At 40.2% G+C, this 21843-nt stretch overlaps 2 protein-coding genes across 2 annotated transcripts in view; both read left to right on the forward strand.

Moving 5' to 3' along the window:
* eprs1 (glutamyl-prolyl-tRNA synthetase 1) overlaps nt 1-12190 on the forward strand; it is a 36069-nt gene extending 23879 nt beyond the window's left edge. The window contains exons 22-37 of the mRNA XM_007549083.2: nt 2988-3139; nt 3928-4161; nt 5199-5414; nt 5490-5749; nt 7098-7149; nt 7236-7445; nt 7618-7690; nt 8389-8468; nt 8593-8694; nt 8780-8935; nt 9525-9722; nt 9931-10104; nt 10292-10452; nt 10624-10702; nt 11188-11252; nt 11352-12190. Of these exons, the coding sequence (XP_007549145.1) occupies nt 2988-3139; nt 3928-4161; nt 5199-5414; nt 5490-5749; nt 7098-7149; nt 7236-7445; nt 7618-7690; nt 8389-8468; nt 8593-8694; nt 8780-8935; nt 9525-9722; nt 9931-10104; nt 10292-10452; nt 10624-10702; nt 11188-11252; nt 11352-11502 (2363 nt within the window). The 3' untranslated portion in view covers nt 11503-12190. The remainder of the gene's footprint in view (nt 1-2987; nt 3140-3927; nt 4162-5198; nt 5415-5489; nt 5750-7097; nt 7150-7235; nt 7446-7617; nt 7691-8388; nt 8469-8592; nt 8695-8779; nt 8936-9524; nt 9723-9930; nt 10105-10291; nt 10453-10623; nt 10703-11187; nt 11253-11351) is intronic.
* Nucleotides 12191-12879: 689 nt separating this feature from the next.
* On the forward strand, nt 12880-17709 carry glo1 (glyoxalase 1). Its single transcript, XM_007549084.2, has 6 exons — nt 12880-12948; nt 15245-15327; nt 15534-15674; nt 16854-16921; nt 17092-17181; nt 17312-17709. Exons 1-6 carry the CDS (start codon nt 12880-12882, stop codon nt 17401-17403), a joined length of 543 nt encoding a protein of 180 aa, XP_007549146.1. The 3' UTR covers nt 17404-17709.
* Nucleotides 17710-21843: the final 4134 nt, after the last annotated feature.

Consider the following 21843-nt stretch of genomic DNA (forward strand, 5'->3'; position numbering starts at 1 on the left):
ATTTTGATTTATTGTTGTCAATAAACTTTAATTAATAACTAAAACAAAAAACAAAGCTGACAGTATTTTTTTACTATTTATTTTTACTATATATTGGGAGCATAAACAAATATCAGTGAATTTGAAAATATGATTAAATGTAATTACTTTGTACAGTTGAGTGACATAAGTCACACTTTGTGGCATTTCAAAAGGAACTACTTTTCATGATCAGTACTTGCTGCACCATGCAGTTACCTAAAAAAATAAGCAATAGATAGTTTCTATAATCATATTTATCAGTATCACAAAATACTCTGATAAAATCCTATGTCCATATCGCCCAGTCCTAATTTGTAGTTTTTAGGGGTTTTTTTTTTTAACCTTTTTGGACAGGACTTTTAGCCACTTAGTTTCAGTTCAGTACTTGACTATTTAAGGCGTTCACTGACTTAGAGCAAACCTCACCGAGCTCAATATTAACCCTCCTACAGAACGAAGAGGTCGGCTTGAAGGAAGTTTGGTACGGACCTCGCGTTCTGATTGAAGGAGCCGACGCCGAGACTTTGACAGAAGGAGAGACAGTCACTTTCATCAACTGGGGCAACCTCATCATCACGAAGATCAACAAGTACGTCCGGCTGGTTCACATTAACCCCGCGTATCCGTACACGAAAGCTGTGTGTCCTTGTCCTCATCACCTCTTCCGTCACTCAGAGCGCCGGACAGTAAAGTGGCGTCCATTGAGGCTCGCCTGGACCTGGACAACAAGGACTACAAGAAGACAACTAAGATCACCTGGCTGGCTGAAACGAGCAGCGCCCCTCTGCTGCCCGTCATCTGCGTCAACTACCAGCCTCTCATCACTAAAGCCGTCATCACCAAAGACGACGACTTCAAAGAGTACATCAACAAAAACAGCAAGGTGGGTGTGCACTGTATGGAGTTCCCCGTTTCTGTTTACGTTTCTGCAAGCTCCTCTTGTTGACCGCCTCTCTCTCTCTCAGCTGGAGGAGAAGATGCTGGGAGATCCGTGTCTGAAGAGCCTGAAGAAAGGAGACATCATCCAGCTCCAGAGGCGGGGCTTCTACATCTGCGATCAGCCGTACGAGCCAATCAGGTGAAGGATCGTTACCGAGTCGCTTTGCCACACTGCTACGACATCCCGCTCTTCTTTTGGGGAGATGACTGTGTTTCTGTTTAAAGTCCCAACAGCTGCAAGGAGAGTCCCTGTGTTCTCTTCTACATCCCTGATGGACACACCAAGGAGATGCCGACGGCCGGGTCAAAGGACAAAAGCAAGAGCCAGGCCTCCAGCAACACAGTGAGTGTTTTAGGAGAAGAATCTTCAGGTTTTCATTTAAACTCTGCGTGATGTGTAGGGAAGAAAAAAACATCGCCAGGCACTAGCAGGAACTTTAAGCTGGACCAACCAGTTCTTGCAAGGCTGGATAAGCAGGAAAGGCTGAAGCTTACAGATGTCAGTCACATGTCTTTGACGTCGCTCTGAGTGAAGGTTGTGAAATGAAACTGTAGAATAGAAAAGAACAAACAGCCTTTATTGTCCCGCAAAGAGGAAATTCAGCTGTAACGTCTCCGAAAAATTCACAGAAAAAATTCTTAGTGTCTAAAGAAATAAAAAAATAAAAAAAAGAACAAGATTACTGTAACAACAGTTATGGTATACTGTACAAGATTCTACCAAGAAATACTTAGAAATAGGCATATTGAACATGTACATGTGTATTAAACATTTAAAAAAATTAGACTTCTCACTTTTTGTTTTTCTGCACATCTGCAGAAAAACAGATGTGCAACAGCAATGGAAATATTATTTTAAAATGAGTAAGAAGTGAAGCAGAAAGACGTACATGAATAAATATAGATAAAATGGCGTGTACAAACAAGTGTTGTGTATTGTTGTTCATATCGGTCAGTGATGAAAACGTAGCCCCACTTCCACTTCATGCCACTGGCGACACTCAGAAGCTCTGAATCTGTTAATGTGTCAGAAAACTAATTTTTTTTTAATTCATTCATTCATCAGGCTTCTTGAATTCAGAAAAATCTAATTTCTCTGCTAGGCTTTTTTTTTTTTTTAAACATGTCGTCTGACCAATTTGGACAAATACAAAAAACAGAACCTCATAATTTCTCTGAAAAAAGTATGGTGAATTAATTTCCTGTTTTCTGTCTTGGTTTCTTAGCCTGCTAAGGTTACCAAAGCTCCTTCCAGCTCTGTCTCTGCTCCTTCTCCGACCCCCGCCTCAGCCTCGGCAACTGACCTTTTCTCAAGCGTCGTAGCTCAAGGTGAAGCTGTCCGCAACCTAAAGGCTGCCAAAGCCTCCAAGGAGGAAGTCGATAAGGCCGTCCAGCAGCTCCTCTCTCTGAAGGTATTCCTGCTTTGCCTGAAAGAACTGGAAGTGAAGGAGTCAGATAACATGGCTACATCTCAACTTTTTAACCAACTCTGTTGCAGGCTCAGTTTAAACAGCAGACAGGTGTAGACTACAAGCCAGGCATGGCTCCGCCCACCTCCGCTCCAGCCACACCCGCTGCATCTGCCCCAGTGGCGCCGGCACCAGAGGCCACCGCCTGTCCGTACACCCGTGTTTCCCAGCAGGGGGAGCTGGTGAGGAAACTGAAAGCAGAGAAAGCACCAAAGGTACGAAATGTTAATTATTAACCCACGATCATCTGTCTGCCGGTCACCGCTCACACCACCGATCATTTCTTCCATCCAGACGGATTTGTCCTACGTTTTCCTCGTTGCATGTTCAGCCGTCCAGTCACCGGTTTCATCTTTTTCTGCTCATTCCTCATTGCTTCTGCTTCCGTTCATCTCTCTGTCGCGTTTGCATGAGAGTGAAGTTGAGTCATGAACAGCCATAACTCTAAATCCCTTTACTGATGGTACCAGGACCAGATTGATGCTGCAGTGAAGCAGCTCCTGGCTCTCAAGGCGGAGTTCAAAGCGATCACTGGTCAGGATTACAAACCGGGGATAGGCGCGCCCACTTCCTCTGCCACCACCACTGTGACTTCCTCCTCCTCTTCTTCTTCCTCCTCTTCATCCTCCTCTTCTTCTACTGGCCTGTATGAGCGTGTCGCACTTCAGGGGGAAGTTGTGAGGAAACTGAAGTCTGAAAAAGCCTCCAAGGTATTCAGAGAGACAGTACTGAATTCTGTATCAAAATAACATGGATAAAGCATGCTTAAGAGACGTTTCCATAGGAACAAAAACAAACATAACTTTTTTACAGGCAGAATCAACAATCCATGTGTTCATTCTGTCAAAAGTTGATTCTATAACTTTTCAGATGGGATGAGAAAATAAATGTCTATCATTACAGTTTCTCATGAGAAGCGGCTTTGTTTTTAGTATGTTCAGGTTTTTGCTTCATCTTAAAATCCCAGCTCCAATGGATGCAAATGTTTAACACAGGGAGTCGGTGCATCCTTAAAGTGTCTTAAAGTCATTAAGGAAATGTAAGTTGGTCTTAAATACGGTAATGACAGATCCTAACTTTAGTTGTGACAGGACTATTTAATCTTAGATTCTCATGTAAGTAGTTTTTTTCTCGGAGGACTTTGCTGTCAGGTGATGGTTTGAGTCCTGTGCGAACATCTTCAGTGCGTTCTGTGACTCGAGGCAGTTAAAGCTGCCACTAACTAGCTGATATGGCCTTTCTAGCTAGCTTTTTGCATCTAAGTGCAAATTTATCACCAGTTAGCTGGATGACGTATGTAAATTACTTTCAGTGCATATGTATGCCTGTTGATAAAGTGCCTTATCACGATATTTGGTATGAATTGGTTGCAGAAACTCAATTGTAATGAATAACAACTCAGGAAGGATCAGTTTCCAAATAATGTCCCTGAACCAGGCACTCAGTTTGAGACAGAGAAATATGTGGAACTGAAGTTTGCTCGTTGGCGTTGCTGCAGGACAAGATTGATGCAGCGGTGAAGCAGCTGCTCGCCCTGAAAGAAGAGTACAAACAGGCCACAGGGCAGGACTACAAGCCAGGAGCAGGCCCCGCCCCCAGCCCCACCCAGAAGACCGCTGCCCCGACCCAGAACAGCACCAGCCCCTCTCCCGCCGCCGCCACCGGCCTCTATGGGAAGGTAGCTGAACAAGGAGAGCTGGTCAGGAAGCTGAAGACTGAAAAAGCCCCCAAAGTAAGATTCACCCTCCTTTAATCGACAGTAATGCTTGAACTGTTTTACATTTTTTGACGTCGGATCCACAAACTTAAATCAGTGAAGATTTTATTTGATAAGCAATGACCAAGATGAAGTGATGAGGAACTAGAAGGGAAGGAAAACGATGCATGCTTTTAAAAATGTTGAGAAACACATATATAAAGTTGCAGCATGTTTAGTTTTTTTTTTATTTTTTTTTTTGCCTTATTTTATCTGAGTCTAGGGCTGCAATTAATGCTTAATTAAGACCATTAATCAATTAATTGGATAAAAAAACCCCTGAGATATTCTGCAGAATTCTCACGTCTATCAGAATATTAGAAATGCATTAAAAGATACAAATAAAATAAAAATTATATCGCATAAAATACAATAGCAGCATTTCATTGGTGTATGCTTAATCATTTGTAGCAACGGATTCATCTGCAGCTAAAAAAAACATTTAAAATCTCAGGCCTTTCTGCTTGACTTAACATCAATACAGTGAAGGGATAATCTGCGTATTTTTTGGATTATCCAATTAATTGGATAACAAAAGGTACTTAGTAGGTGCCTTTTTTTCTTTTAACAGAATATGAACCATTTATTAAATTTTTTTAGTACATCTGGTAGATGCAGATTGAAACGATTTTCCAGTCAGGCGAAAACTGCGACCCACAAAATTAAAATCCTGTCATAGAAACATTAGAAACAACACAAAGTATTCATCTTTTAGTACTATATAAAAACAAAGAGGGACCTGAATCATGTGGGATTCAGACTAATCACGTGAGAACAGACTAATCCCAAACTGCACAAAAAAATGTTTAACTTTTGGATCTACAATCATTTACATATTAATTTCTTCCAAAGAAAATATTTTATTTGTTTAAATATTTCAGGACAAAGATTCAAATGAAAGTTTCTTGTAATTGTAGTCTTTAATTTTTTTGGCCCTCGAGAAATGTTGAGTCGACTTTGACCCAAGTTGCTAGAAGTTTGGACAGCCTGGTAAGCCTGTGATGTTTCGTCAGGACCAGGTGGACGCTGCTGTGAAGCAGCTGCTGGCTCTGAAGGCAGAGTACAAGCAGCAGACTGGACAGGAGTACAAGCCGGGCCTACAGGCCCCAGCCGGCCCGGCTCAGACTGGTGCCCAGTCCAGCACGCCACCGCAGGCTCAGGAACTCTACGCACTGGTGGCCCAGCAGGGGGAGCTGGTGAGGAAACTGAAGGCTGAGAAGGCTTCTAAGGTAAGACAGCCACCTGTTATTTTCACAGTCAAATTAAAATAAATGAGAAAATGTAACGCTGCTGCCACGTTTTAGGAGCAGGTGGATGAAGCCGTGAAGACTCTGCTGGACCTGAAGGGAAAGTACAAGTCTCTGACCGGAGAGGACTACAAACCGGTGGCTGCTGCTGGAGCCACTGGAGGAGAGGACAAGAACCGCAAGGAGAGGGAGAACAAGTCGGAGAAACAGGGAGGAGGAGGGAAGAAGGGAAAAGGAGACAAGGGAGGTCAAGGAAAGGAGTCGTCAGGAGGCGGAGCGGGTGGAGGAGAGGGCCAAGGCCCCAAGAAGCAGACACGGTGAGAGGCCAGCCACGACTGGAGGAAGGCGAAGCTGTAGCAGCCGTCTTCTGTTTCAGCTTTCAAAACGCGTTTGAGATAGACCTGAACTTCACACTGGAGAGCTTTGGTCTGAGTTTAGCTACATTCTGGTTTAAATATATTACTTTTTAGGAAAACGAGGAACAAAATGTTCTTTTTACTTCTCATATCTACTGGTGCTGTTTTCAACAGAAATCATTGTGGTTTAGGGAAATGGATGTGCGGCAGACGTGTCGGCACACACTGCTAGTTCAAAGCTGCTTGTTCTTCTGGCTGTCTGTAATTATGTGGTGGTGAAGTTGGAAGGTTTCGGCCAATAAAAAGCCTGAATGCTGAGTCACTTTGTCGGTCCTGAGCGTGGTGTTGGTATGAATGGACTCTGACGGGTTTAGAGCACTCCTGTAGAGCAGTGTGGAAACGATGACACAAGACGGATCTGTTGAGAAAAGCGCACGCCGCTGTGAGTCAGCCACTCTGGAGGGATTTTCTGTCGGTGGTGAGTCAGAACTGTTTCAGTCCAAACCTGCATCGTCCTTGCTTGCTGTCTGCTGTCAGCCTCCAGATTACAGGCTTTTGTTGTCTTCCTGCGCTACTAATTCTGGATTGTCTCAGTGCAGACGCACCGATCAGATTTTGATTTCCCTTCTTTTTTTAAGTTCCAACCTGCAGCCGGATCCAATTTCTCCTAAAGAACTACGATGGTCAACAGCACCCAAAGCTCCAGTTTTCTTATCATGAGTTGTCATTATTTATATTACAAGCAGAGGCAAGGTCACACTGTGTGAGAGAATACTCTGTTTCACAGTGGGTTTCACTATTATTTAAAGACAAAATTATTACAGAGGCAATATTTTTAAATTGGTGTTACCATGCTATGCTAATAATTCAGTTCCTACAGAACTTTGCAGTTTTTGTGATCTAAAAAATTCTTTAGAGATATTTTCAAGAAGCCTTTCATAAAATCTAATGAACAAGAGAGTATGGTGGAGGGTGGTAAAGGTTTTAGGATAAAAAAAAAAGTTTTAAGATGTGACAAGCAAAAAAAACAATTTGTTCCTCAAAAACTACTAAAAATTGACAGACTGGTTTTATTTTGTCAGTTTGCTGCGGATGACTAACTTGCTTTGAGTGGCATCGTTTTCTGGACTGAAAAGTGCATCATGGGGTTGCTTAATCTAATGCACATGTAAAAGTGTGTGTGTGTGTGTGTGTGTTTAACCTGATAATCACAGCCTTTAATCTAACAAATAAACTATTCCTTAAAAATGAAATAATTGACAGAAGGTACTGTGTATAATTTTTTTAAAGCTTTTTTTTCCCCTCTCAGGTTGGGTCTGGAAGCCAAGAAAGAGGAGAACCTTGCAGATTGGTACTCTCAGGTGAGTCATTCTCACTCCACATTACTTTCAATCTGCTTGAATAAAAGTCCAAAATATATATGTATTTTTTTTGGTTGCCCTTTCAGGTCATCACCAAGGCGGAGATGATCGAGTATTACGACGTGAGCGGCTGCTACGTGCTGCGGCCGTGGGCCTACTCCATCTGGGAGGCAATTAAAGACTTCTTTGACAGGGAAATTAAGAAGTTGGGCGTAGAGAACTGCTACTTCCCCATGTTTGTCTCCCAAGCTGCCTTGGAGAAGGAAAAGTCTCACATTGCAGATTTCGCTCCCGAGGTAAGTCAGCACACCGAGGGAACGGATCAGAAGTACAACCAGTATTCTTACTTGAAACGGACTCTGTGAAGATGATTGGTTAATATAGCGTGGATTAGGATTGTTGTATTGCCCCTTTAAAGCAGTTATGATGCTTGATGTGCCTGTAATCACTGTGGTTTGTTGTTGTCAGGTTGCCTGGGTAACCCGTTCAGGAAAAACCGAGCTGGCTGAGCCCATCGCTGTCAGACCCACCAGTGAGACAGGTCTGTCCATCCACCTTCTGTTTGACTTGTTCTGGATTTTTACATTTACATTTCTTATTGTAAATTAAATAAATTCAGAATTACAGATGCAACTTAAGTAAAAACAGAAAGAAAGTGAAGAATATAAACACAAATATAAGCCAGAGAGATGAACTGGAAAAGGCATTGCATTATGTTGAACTATAGATCAACATTTCAATAGATGGAGCCAATGAATCTTGGTAATAAGATACAAACTAGAATCGAGTGGCGTTGTTTTAAATGTTTTATTTTTGTTCATTTCACACAAACATTCTAAATTATGTCCTGTCATATATTGTGTGTTATATTTTTCCACCAGTTATTCAAGTGTTTGAAAAATAAGTTTATCCTTAAAGGGGCAGATTTATGTGAAATTGACTTTTTTGTGCTTTACATCTTGTTATAATGTCATTTCCATTCAAAAACCTACCTGGAGTGCTGCTTTTACATGGACTTTGGTTGTCCATGTATAGGTTTTGCAGCTGAGGAGCATTTTTATTTTACTGTGCTATAAAATGACACTATGTGCCTGGAAAACACATAATAATGCCCCTTTAATTAGTTATTTTCTGATTTTGCAAATATCTACAACTTTCTGATTCTGAAAAAGTTCCATGTTTTTAATGAACCTGCTGCTGTGTTGATACTGGATCCATGTTCCCTTTGTTTCATATCAGTGATGTATCCTGCCTACGCTAAATGGGTCCAGTCCCACAGGGATCTGCCGATCAAACTCAACCAGTGGTGTAACGTTGTGGTTAGTAAATAAAATTCACCCTCCTCCCATTACCTTTCTTTACATAAGAATTACAAGTTGATTAGTGCACAGATCTTTGCTTTTTTTTTATTTTTTATTTCTCCATTGTGTCTCATAATTTCAGAGGTGGGAGTTCAAACACCCGCAGCCCTTCCTCAGGACACGAGAGTTCCTGTGGCAAGAGGGACACACGGCGTTTGCAACAAAGGAGGAGGCAGCCGAGGAGGTACCACACCTTCACACCTCCTTAACCACTCCATCCTGTAGAGATTGGTTGATTGTTTGTTTTGTCTTTGGTTGTCCATGTGTAGGTTTTGCAGATCCTGGATCTGTATGCCAGGGTGTATGAAGAGCTGATGGCCATCCCAGTGGTGAAGGGAAGGAAGACCGAGAAGGAGAAGTTTGCTGGAGGAGATTACACCACCACGGTGGAGGCGTTCATCTCCGCCAGCCACCGAGCCATTCAGGTAGTGATAATATTAATAATACACTTATTTGATTTCCACCTTTCAAAACCGCTCTTTACATTACAGAGAAAACTCCAATTTCATGAAATACAGAATAAAAATGTAGTCAAACATCAGGTAACACACCAGGGTGTCTGTCTGACCTTTTCATGCCATCTCATTAAGAATTAAAATATAAAATTATTCATACAAATATAAAATGACACATTTCCCAGGAAACGTCAGATTACAAATACATGACATTCTTAGTTTTATGGCAGCTGAATAAGCTTTGCGAAACCCCAGGATAAGATCATATTGATAAATACGGCACATTTTGGGTGATGGGAAGGACAGAAACAAGGAGAATAAGGACAACATTTTAAGCTGTTTATTCCCTCAGTTGCCTTGGGGAATGTCTCTGGGAAATAAATAACGATGGAAATAGACTGCTGACAGGGACACAGTGGGGAATATCAGGAGTGGGTAATGCATTTCCCAGAAAAACGGCTCATTCCTGTCCTACAGCGTATTTATGCATTCTGGAAACCGTTTCAACTCCCCACGGCGAATCGTAAAGTATTTATCAATATTTTTCTAATCTCCACAGGGTGCTACATCCCACCATCTGGGTCAGAACTTCTCCAAGATGTTTGAGATTGCTTTCGAGGACCCCAAGAAGCCGGGCGAGAAGCAGCTGGCCTTCCAGAACTCCTGGGGCATCACAACCAGGACCATCGGCGTGCTCACCATGGTTCACGGGGACAACATGGGACTCGTCCTTCCACCCAGGGTGGCCTGCCTGCAGGTGCGCTCACACGGATACAAAATGCACTCAAGACATCTACATATTTACCAACTGTTCAAACAAATCAGAACAAACAAAAAAAATCTGAATCGACCTGAAAACTGCCATCAGCGCACCCCTTTGCTCGCATAGACACAAAATGCACTCGAGACATCAACTTTTTGTAGACTCCTAAAATAAAATATGCTAAATGTTCTCCTGTTTTCAGGTTGTCATCATTCCATGTGGGATCACTGCGTCCCTGCCGGAGCAGGACAAGGAGGCCCTGTTGGCCCAGTGCTCCAAATACCTGAGCAGGCTGCTGGACGCCGGCGTCAGAGTGAAGAGCGACACGCGAGACAACTACTCTCCAGGATGGAAGTTCAACCACTGGGAGCTAAAGGTCTTCCTTCCTTCTGTGTAGATTTTAACTTGAAGGTGGTTAAAAAAAAAGAAAGAAAACATAAAATCAAGTATTCAGTCTGGAAAGTGTAAAGGATCAAGTCGTTGAATATTTTACAAGGTCAGCCACTTCTAATTACGTTCCGCTGGTGTTTATTTTTTTATTTTTTCCTGTTTGTTTCATGTAGGGAGTCCCCATCCGTCTGGAAGTGGGGCCCAAAGACATGCAGCAGAAGCAGTGTGTCGCAGTGAGGAGAGACACGGGCGCCAAGGTGACGATCCCAGAGGCTGAGGTGGAGAAAAGACTGCTGGGCATGTTGGAGGACATCCAGAACAACCTGTTTAAGAAGTAAGCAGCACGGTGTGGATGACCGTCGTCCAGCTTTCACCTGAACATGATGGCACAGTGTTGTTGTGTTAGTCTGGGCTCAAAGAATGAATAACTGCCTGCTAGGAGTAAAATATTTCAACAGTAGAAGATTATCAATATTCATAAAAATGTCTTTAATGTGACCGTCAGAGCTTCAGACGACCTGAAGTCCCACATGGTGGCTGTAGACACGATGGAGGCGTTCCAGAAAGAGTTGGACCAGGGCAAGGTGAGTCCCTCTGATCGTACCACAGGTTCTGCTTTAGCTCTCATGGACTAAATGGGTAGAACCCATTTAGGTTTTTTCTAAGAAGTGCATTGCCACATATTACTTCCTGTCTATTCATTCATTGGTTCTTCCATTCACCATCCATCCTCCCATTTGTCTTTCCATTATCTGTCTGTCTTTCCATTTATCCACTCCTTTTTTTCCTTTCCTCCCCCCCCTAGCCTTTCAGGTTACAAAATCAAGCATTTTAAAATCTCTTGAAAATGAATGAATTTCTATTAGGCGTTTTAAAGCTTCAGAAAGTGCTTGATTTCTGTGTAAACCTCTTGATATTCAGACTGCAGTTTTGTGATAAAGTGTGATCTAATGCTTGATTGAATGCCCTGATTAGGAAAACGTTATTTACAGTTGAAACCAGATATTTACATACACCTAATAAAAACGTCTCTTTTCTTAGTGTGTGACATCTGTGTTCTTTTCCATAGATTGTTCAGATTCCTTTCTGTGGAGGAATTGAATGTGAGGACTGGATCAAGAAGACCACTGCCAAGTACGGCCGACATATTTAAAACATTCTGTGTTTATAACAAGAACTTAGTTGATTTCTGCTGGATCATTTACTGATTATTGTGATTTATTTTTTCAACAGGGACCAGGACCTGGAGCCCGGAGCTCCGTCAATGGGAGCTAAAAGCCTGTGCATCCCCTTCTCTCCCATTAAAACCCTTCAGCCAGGTCAGATGTGCGTCAGCGGCAAGGAGCCTGCACAGTTCTACACTTTGTTCGGACGCAGCTACTAAACATCTGCTCTTTCAAAATGGCTTCCTGCTAGAAAAAGGGCTGCCCCACATTCTTTAACACGTCTAACCTATGTGAGGAGGCTGACTTGTGCGTTTCAAATTTAAAATATGTATGTTTATTTTATTTTATTTTTTACATGTTGTGAGATGATCGAAGGGAAATTAGGGGTCCAGGAATTGTTTACTCTTAGAATTTGGTTATAATCCTTTAAAACAATGGCAGTCCTGGTCACAGCCCAGGCTTTCTAACAGGCAGAATGGTTGCTCTCTCTGAGGTATTTTCTTGAATAAAACTGTAATCAATGTCATAGTTTTGGTCATAACTTCTCTGTCTATTTGGTTTGGGGTTTTCGAAATCTGAAAAACACTAAAAATGGCAAGTAGCAATGAAATTTTACTCTCCACTTCTATCAGAGGAAAAGCCTGCCAACTCTCACTCACAGATGAACTGTCTCAGGAACTTGGTGAGTATTAAGACTTGCGGTGGGTGTGTAATTCTCACAGGTGTGTCAGCTTTGCTGTTTATCCAGTTCCATCGTGTTGGCTCATTGTGATCTTCTGAAGCCTACAGAATGTGTAACTATGGTGAAATACCAATATAGTGCAAAGTCAATGATGTCGCTCCCTACCACTTTTATCCCACAAAATATCTTTGCAGTCAGTACAATAAACCAATTTCCACTGCAAACTGGCCTGTGCTGTTTGAGTTGGGGTTCATCTTAATGGGACCTATGATTGTATTAGAAAACCAAAACAGATTGAACAACTGATTATGATAATCTAAGGTTTGGGAAAACAAAAGAGTCCTGAATCTTGAAAAATACATCTAAATAAATGTACAATATTTGTGCTATGTATTGAGTGGCAGAGATGGCTTTTGATGTGGACAATGCTGTATGGCTTATTACCAGGGCTACACAAAAACAAAGTTACCAGGTGTGCACTTAACGTAACTTCTCTATGACTTATTGGATATGTAAAAGTGCAGTTTGAATGCTTTGTTTGCATTAGCCTACCTTCAGTTTTAGACAATATGAAAACAAATAGTCTGGCTATACATGGCAAATACTCCACCCTGATTAAGAATGCTGTATCTATCAATCAATGTCTTTAAGTCGTTAATATTAAAGGGTAATGTTTTTTTTATATAATTTTTCCGCATATTTTACAACCATTTTTAAATTCAGTTATGTATATATATAAAATATTTTAGAAGGAAAGTGTAATTCGACATTTAAAAATTAGCATGGTTACTGCGTCTTTTATTTTAAAAAGCCTATACCGGAAGTTATTCTCGTACAAACTTCCAGTTGGATAGCTCTCATTTGCCTGTCGCTGTCAGTCCCATAAGGCTGCACTGAGGTCTTGGTTGTAAAAATGGGCGACACCGGCTTGTCAGACGAGGCAGCGGCCGCAGCTTGTAAAGATGGAGACCCTTTAACTAAGGTAAGCAGCTGGCTGGCCCGGTGTGCATTAGAATAAGCCAGAAACAGTACTTGACAGACCGACGACCAAACCCAACAGGCCGAACACTTCCTGGCAGGTTAATCTGCTGTTCGCGCTGCTCCCATTATCGGACTGATTATCTTTATGACTTTATAAGGCGGGTAATTCTCGAAGATGAAATTGAATGTGGTTTACTTGACCGTGATTGGCAAAGCTTCCAATATTTGCTGCAAATAATCACATTTCTAAATATTAAAGTTCTTAGCAGAGGCTGCTGTAGGCTAACTTGTAGCTGAATTTTCGGGTGGTGAAACTGCAACTTTTTGGAAGACTTGACATCTGTGAGCGCGTGCGCGTCAGGGGAGAAACGCAGCGCGAGAGAGTTGCCTGACCAGCGCAACGACAAAATGTACGTCTAGACTTGTTTTAGTAAGTAAAGTGTCCTGCTGAAGAGAGCAGACATGAAATAGACGAGAGTGGACTTGAGTCTGCACAAAAACAAGTCTGTACTCGCTGAATCACTGGCATGGAGGCTGCAGTTTATTTACCCTTCCACTTTAAATCCTTGGAAGTGGTATTGCATATTTAAAATATCTTCTGAACCAATGAGTAGAAACACTAGCAGTTGTACAATTTTGAGATGTCACTTATTTTCAAAATGAAACTTACCCTTTAGCGTAGCTCTCTTTGACCCGTCTGAATAAAATGCAGTTGTAAATAGTTATTTTGCCTTTTAAAAGTATTTCATTTTGTCTCATTGCAGCCACAAACGTGAGTTTATTTCGTTGGCATTTTATATGATTGGTTCACACACAGTGGTACATAATTATGAAGAAGAGTGCAACATTTTGAAATAGTTTTGCAAAGAAAAATCTGAAAAGTGTGATGGGTAAGTATTTTGGGATGTATCTCCACCAACTTTGTTCATGTAGCTTTTATTATTTCATTGATCTAATCTGTGAATGACATTTCTAAAGACTTGCCAAACATCCCTGATTGAATTTAGATCTGTACTTTGACTGGACCATTCAAACAAGTGAAATTTTCAAACATTGGAACATTGCTTTATAACCAAGAGGCTGAAAACAAATTAGTCACATTTGCAAAGGGGAAAAAGGAAAATCCTTTTAACCTTTGTGTTTGGTCTGAAAATAAATAAAGTAAGTAAAGATTTTTACTTGCAACATGAGAAAATGTAGAGAAGCTAAATGGTTGCCAAAGCATTGTACAGTTATCCATAGCTTCACTGAGTTTTTTTTTTCCCACCATGAACTGTTGATAGTAGAGAAGGAAGGGAGCAGGAAAGAGGAGAACGTGGCTAGCTGCAGAGATAACACCCATCTGTAAAACACAGACGTGGACAGCAGAGGTTTTCAGGGCGAAAAGGAGAAGGCAGCTTCTTGTGTTCAACACAGGCAGACTTGTACATGAATAATGAGATTATATTTAATTTTATTAGCTTTGGTACATTTATGACCAGGTCTGGGTTTAAGTTTGGCTCATTGCTGAAGCGTGCTCATTTATCCAGAGGACTTTGATCTGCAACACAAGCAGCATTCATGAGGAACTTGCTATGCTTTCCAACTGAGCAGCTGCATGGAAGTGACTGCAACTCAATTATAAAGTGTGGTGTTATCTGTTGATAGAGTGGCTTTATTCACTTGACCACTTGCCACCATCCAAACCAGAACTTGGACACAAATTGTTACCCTGAAGGCAGTCAGTGCCTGAAAAAGCAACATATAAACTTCAGATCTCCAGATCTTAAAAACCATTTAATATTGTAAAAAAATGTTTTTTTATATTTTTATTAGAGGTGCAGAAAAAAATCTATTCTATAAAGAATCACAATTCCCAATCCTGGGAATTCTGAATTGACTCAAAATGCTCAAAAATTTTATTTTATTTTTTTATTTAAGACAAAGCCAGGCAGCTAAACTAACCTAATCCAGGTAATTTAAGTCGCAGAATTTTATGCACAAACTTTATAAATATAAACTGATGGACTTTGATACAGTATGGAGCCTTAGAGAATTTTTAAAATAAATGTTTTATTTGTTTACCCTGTCTATTCCTTTTGTCAGTCACATAACTTAAACAGAATCTCCAGACCGTTTGAATTAAAAATTGTTTCTGAATCGTGTCAGTAGAGGCTGAAAGATCAACATCTCTAATTTTTATTCTTGTCTCGCATTTTGTCACTTTAAAAGCAAAAAGTGTACTTTATTGCTGTTTGCAGTTGTTCTTGTAGTGATGCATTTCTGTTTGTAAAGTTGTGTTTTGTGTCTGTGTTCAGGACTTTATGATGCAGCAAACCATGTTGAGGGTGAAGGATCCAGCTAAATCCCTGGATTTCTACACCAGGATCCTAGGCATGACGTGAGTTTGAGTTTGTAAGCTGCTGAATTTGAACGTTACAGAAAAGAATAAAAAAACAATCTTGCAAAGAGAAAACCGATGGTCCTCACTGAACGTTTCTAAAAGCTTAGTTGTTGTTTTTTTTGTACAGTTTTTGCTTTATGAACTGTGACTACCAGACATGACGCTTTGTAAAAAGTTTCCCTCTGGTGTTCCATATGTTGCAGGCTACTGCAGAAGTTTGACTTTCCCTCCATGCGTTTCACGCTCTTCTTCCTGGGCTATGAGGATAAGAAGGAGATTCCTGCCAACGTGAAGGAAAGGACAGCCTGGACTTTTTCAAGGAGAGCCACCGTCGAGCTGACACAGTAAGGAAGGACGCTGTGCAGGTGATGCCTGTCAGCAGCGCCTGCTTCACTGCCATCTAATATCTGACTCTTATTGTACTGTATTTATCTGGCCAATGATTATTAAGTTGGCACCAATGAGGCGACTATTCTTAACTGTACAGGGTTATAATGGTTTTGGGTTTTTCATTATGGTTTAGTTTAATTTCAATGTGACTTTTTGTTTGTCTAATTCAGTAGTTTTAGTTGTTTTTTTTTTTTTTCATACTTCAGCCAGTTTTTAGGTGCAGATTTCAAAAAGGTTTAAGTGTCATATTGTGATTTTGTATATTTGATTGGGTAATGAAAACTCAAAAGAAAACATCATTTTTGACCAACCAACTGACTCTGGTGTTTTCTCCCAACTTTTGCTGTCGACATTTTGTGGATTAATGTGAATGGAGAGCCATAAATTGCCGACAGCTAAACACAGAAACTAAGAATATTATATCTATAATCTAAGTATGTTTTAGTTAGTTTTTATAAATGTGCAAGATAGTTCCAGTTAATTATACTTTTTACCCCTCATGTACAGTTTTTATTCATTTCAGTTAACAAAAATGTTTCTCAATTTCAGTTTTCGTTAGTTTTAGTTAACTATAATGACCTAGGTCTGTCAGTCAGCTGTCTCTCATGGCACCACAAAAGGGAAATTACTAATTTTCCAGACCTTTGTGGAGGCACATTACATCAGTTTCACAACCACATGTTTGTAAATTTGTTTATGCAAATTAAAACAAAAAAACAAACAAAAAAAACCTGCTGAGAACCAGGTATTATATTTTCCATTTCCCAATTCTTACAAAATTTTACAAAGTATTTTTGATCTACTTTCTAGTGCAAACATATCTTAGTCCTTTTGAAATAAGACATAACTAATTTAAGAACATTTTCAGCAAAATATAGGAGCTTGTTTTAAGTTATAATTCCTTAACATTCCTTAAAAGTCCTAGTTCCATTGGCAGATAAATTCACTTATAGCAAAACATTTTTCCCATGTTATCTTGTTGAAACATAAATTATTAGTTAATTTAGTCTTATTTCATATGTACCAATATATTTGTACTAGAAACTAGAGCAGAGATACTTGGTACTTTGTTTACTTGCAGTGTATTCTCTGTCTCCCCTCATGGACTTGTCCGCTTCTCTCTTGTCTCTCAGTAACTGGGGTTCAGAGTCTGATGACAGCCAGACTTATCACAATGGGAACTCTGACCCACGTGGATTTGGTAAATTTGTTTCCTGTTTTTTACAATAAGTAGTATTAAACATCCGCACTCCTGTCAGTTCCCTTTTATTAAGGCAGCTATGTTTCTATTAGTTGTTAGCTAAGATTTGCATATATTTCTAACTTCACTGTGCATTAGAAATGAATGGTCTCTCTTTGAACTGCTTATAGGACACATTGGTATCGCAGTTCCTGATGTTTATGCAGCTTGTAAGATGTTTGAGGAGCAAGGAGTAACATTTGTCAAGAAGCCAGATGACGGTAAGATGGGTTGGGAGAAAAAATAATCTGCAGTCTTCATAGACCTACAGTAAATATTTAAAGCTTTCATTAATTTTTTGAAGTACAGATGTTTGAAGTCATTTCCCCGCTCCCCATGTTTCTCCCTCAGGTAAAATGAAAGGCTTGGCCTTCATCCAGGACCCTGACGGATACTGGATTGAGATCTTGAGTCCCAACAACATGGTGTCCATCACCTCCTAGAGCCCAACCGCATCCCTCCTGCTGCATTGCATAAGGCCTGCTGTGGCTTCACTAGGAGAGCACAACGCCATTAAGCAACAACATGGAAGAGCTGTGAGCAAGTGGGAACATTTGCTCTCTGCCAATAAGAATAAGGGTAACCCAGCATGGCCTGGGCTAATAATGGACACATGACATGCAGACACACGACTTACTGCAACATATAGTTTTCTACTTTGTATAGTTGTCGCTTTTGTTTGTCATCATCATGTCTGATGCTGAAACAGTTGATCTACTGTGAAATAAATTTGAAAGCCACAGCTTAAACCACGGATTTCTACAATTATTTCTGATATTTAGAAGTAATGTGTGTGTGTGTGTGTGTGTGTGTGTGTGTGTGTGTGTGTGCGCGCGCGTGTTCTAGTCTTTGGTTGAACTAAATGACTTTGTTGAGCTTCACCATGTTGAGAAACAACTTGTAGCTCATACTCAAGGGCATTCATAACTAAGAAAAAAAGTATAGATGGGTAATGTAAATGACTTCAGTTCTCAAAACCACATTCACAAAAAAAAACTTGTTAAAAACAGCACAGGGTCAGCAAGGCCCCCACAGACCGCACACAAAGCTGAGAAAAGTTTAGAAATTGATGCTAATTTTGCACATTCTGAGCTTTGAAGATTAAAATATTACAGCTACTTCACTAGATATCAGTACAAACCTCAGAAGATGAACTTTTCCTTTTGATGAAACCACTGGTGTTTTCCAGTTTCTACTGAAGTAGAGCAAACTTGATTCTTCCCACAGTTCCAGATGTCACATGGTTTAATCTTCATTTTAAGGTAATTCTTTTAAAAACGAAGGGTTTTGCTCAAAAACGGTATCTTTCTCCGTAGCTGATTAATATGTGAAACCTTTCAGGGGAAGTAAATGGGTTTGGGTTTTCTTAGTTTAGCTAGTTTGAACTACTTGGAGACTGGGCCAACTGACTGGACCTGTCTGTTAGTCTTTTAATTGTAACAGATTTTAAAAAAAAAGCATAAAATACATTTAATGTCTTTTACAAGAAATAATCCAAACATTTGTGTGGTACTTATTCTTTCAGGATTTAGTTAAAAAGTGATCTGAGATTTCAGTCAAGATGGAACAGGTCACCTCTTTGCCACTAGAGGGTGCTCTTAACCACGTTGTGGCTCAGTAAACTGATCAGCCAAAGTTTTACCCATCCGTCCTTTTAAACTGATTGTTGCAGGTTTTCTACTTAAAGCCTGTAGAAATATCTGCAGTATCTACAGTTCCCAAATGGTTTAAGAGCTTTGGATATGTTTGTAATGTTAAGAACATTTTGCAGAAGGAACCCTGATTACCTGACTACCAATTATTGTATCAACATGGAACATGGATCAGGCCCAGTTTCCTTTTCTTGGGACATCTTGTCTCACGAGATCTTTCAACTTGTCAGCAGCATCACTAGCTAGTTAAAATTAAAACTGTTGGCGTTCACATGAGCCATAGTTGTTCTAGTCAGCAGTTCACAGCTCAGCATTCTGAGCTAAAGTGACTCAGCACTGCTAACTCAGCTGCAGGCTAGTTTACTGAGTGGGTTTGGAACTGCAAGATTATGCAGCTCTTGACATCGTTAAGTCAAGCAAACAAAAACTGGAAGTACGGTACTTCCATTGATGAAGTGAGTATAATTGCTCACCTTGTTACAAAAGTGATATTCTGATCCTACTTTATGTCAATGTTCTCTCAAAAGAACTATATAGCTAAACCAGGTTAGCTTTATTGGAGCAGTTGGAGCAAAACTGCATGGAAATTGAGAACTGACTGCTGTCTGTGTGATTATCAGAGAGAACCCCTGAGGGCAGAACCGCTCTGCAGTGCCTGCCTGGAGGTAAACGTTTAAACAGACTGCGCCCTGGATCTGTGGGATCTGCCGTGACGTTAGCCGCATTTTTCTTCGTCCTGGATGTGTACAGATCCCACATGGAGGGAAGGTGAGCACTGTTGACCTTTTCTGACCAACATCTCCTACAACATCTTGAACTGCCGTAGGAAATAAGTCCGCTCACATCCTGTAAGCAAACTGCAGGGGGCCCAGCAGGGAGCTGTGATGTTCTTCACGTGGTTCTATGTCATTCATGCAAGGGATTTCAATATCACAGCATTCAGGACAGGCTTCGAGATCAACTGAAAGTAAAAGTGAGTTGTCAGATAAATCTCTGATGCGTCTCTGGAAAAATAAATAGTTCTGATATTTACATACTTTGTGTTAAAAGAGGCATCACGCTGAATGTTTCCTGTTTCAGGTCAGTTAGAATTTTCAAAATTACTATTTGGTAAATCCACTCTGATCTTCAATTCTTTCCATAGGTTTCTAGCGCAGTTTTACTTTTGTTCTCTGAAACCAGTGAAGAGTTTCCTTGGTTGTGTTTTTGGGACTGTTGTCCTGCTTGGACATCAGCACACGTCTCATCTTAAGAGATAAATTTCTCTGCAGAACCATATGCGGCATGGTGTGGTGTTCTTTGGATGATGAACCATTTTTTCAATGGTATACACACTTCAAACAAGCTAAGTGTCCTTTTCTTCAGCAGTGGAGTCTTGTGAGGTGAATGTATGCTGAGAACGTTTCTCATTGTTTTCATGGGAAAACTGTACTTTCTACTTCCAGGATTTTTTAGAAGCTCTCGGAGTGGTTCCTTGGCTCTTGGTCAACTCTTTTGATTATTCTTTTGTCAGGAATCTTATGTAGGGATGCCTAGTTGTGGCTTGCCTTTGATCAAATTATGTGTCTTGCACTTCTGAACTCCAGGGGTCTTTACTGAAACATTCAGAAGGTTACAGTATGCAGCTATTACCATTATTATTATTTCACAACACTAGAACTCACCCCACTGATTTACACTTAGTTTGTGGACTAATTTGTGGCTTGCTTCGGTTGTTACGTCTCTGGTGTGAATTTCATGTCATCTGAAATATATCTGCACAGAAAAACAAAACTAAAGCTTCTTTAATACTTATATATGCAACTGTTTGTGAAATATTCCCAGATGCCTGACAGAATCTAAGAATTTAATTTCTAAGAATGAACACTGCATTACACCTCTTGTAATTTTTACACCATGCTTTCCAATGCCTTACTTACACTGCGGTGACCTGGTTCTGCTTTTAGATTAAGATTTCTGATGGAAAAGGGAAATTACAGACCGTGACCAGGATCCTGGAATAATTGGACTGTGGTGTAATTGAACTGACAACACAGAGGGAAACAAAAAATAGAGACAGATAGCAAGTGTCAGCACTATATCACATTCTCTCCTCCTCTGGAGCCGCTGCCCGGCCAAGGATCAACGACATCCGTCACTCATGCCAGGGCTGACTTTGTTGTGTCATAGGCCTGGATGGCTAAATGAAGAGGTGGACCAAGGCTTCAAACATGGTGATTCATCTGTGACATTAACCATCCAGATCCGCTTTGAGTTTGAGAAAACTCAAAAGCTTTGAGTTTCCTGCCTAAGTGAGAGCAGAGGAGCTCAGCCAGGCAGAACCGCCCCTTCCTCAGAGCCCAGACGGAAGATGAGCATCGACTCTCTGGAGACCTGAATGTTACGCATTATTCACCCTCCTGACTGGAACGTGTGACGATTTGTTTGCACAATATTGCAATAAGTAGCTCATATGTAAAGTGGGGGGGGGAAAAAACGCTATTATTTTAAGTGAGACAGTTCTTTATGGAAGCCCATTTCTCCCACGAAGGAAAAAAATAAGAGCTCAACAGTAAGTCATAATTATAAGCTTTAAAGTAATAATTATGAGAATAAGTCATAAATTTAAGTTTTAAAGTCATGATTACAAAAGTAATCATGACTTACTTTTGTAATCAAGTACAAAAGTACTTGATTACTTTTGTAATCAAGTAAGTTTTGATTACAAAATCAAAAAGTAACTCAAATTAATTTTAATTTGAGTTAAAATTAAAGTTTTAACTCAAATTAAAACTTTAATTTGAGTTTTAAAGTCATAGTTACAAGAATGTAAGTCATGATTTTAAGGTAGGATGTCACATTGTCTTTCTAGGGATTCTTGTTCCACCATCTCATAGTTATGGCTTTGAAAGTCAAAATTCTAACTTTGTATCTCAAAGTTATGACTTTGTGTTGAATTTTTATTTTTACTTTCATTAGACAAATGGGCTTCCATAGTTCTGTTTGTTTTTTTCTCCAGTAAAAATGTAATCAGTCTTATTACATCAAGCAGTCTTTCTCTTCAGTGATGATTCAGGTTCTTGTGTAATTTATTCTAACTATAATTTTATCTCGCTTTTGAAACGTTCCATAAACACTGTGATTCCTTCATGTTGCGCAAACTGCATTTGGCATCAATTCACTCCCTGGCCTTTACTGCTCAGCATAATCAAATGGCAGCCATTAATTTGCAGGATGCTGCAGTTGCCTTGT

The sequence above is a fragment of the Poecilia formosa genome, unplaced genomic scaffold (genome assembly GCF_000485575.1).
Source record: "Poecilia formosa unplaced genomic scaffold, Poecilia_formosa-5.1.2 Scaffold29, whole genome shotgun sequence".
In the NCBI taxonomy this organism is placed as follows: Eukaryota; Metazoa; Chordata; class Actinopteri; order Cyprinodontiformes; family Poeciliidae; genus Poecilia; species Poecilia formosa.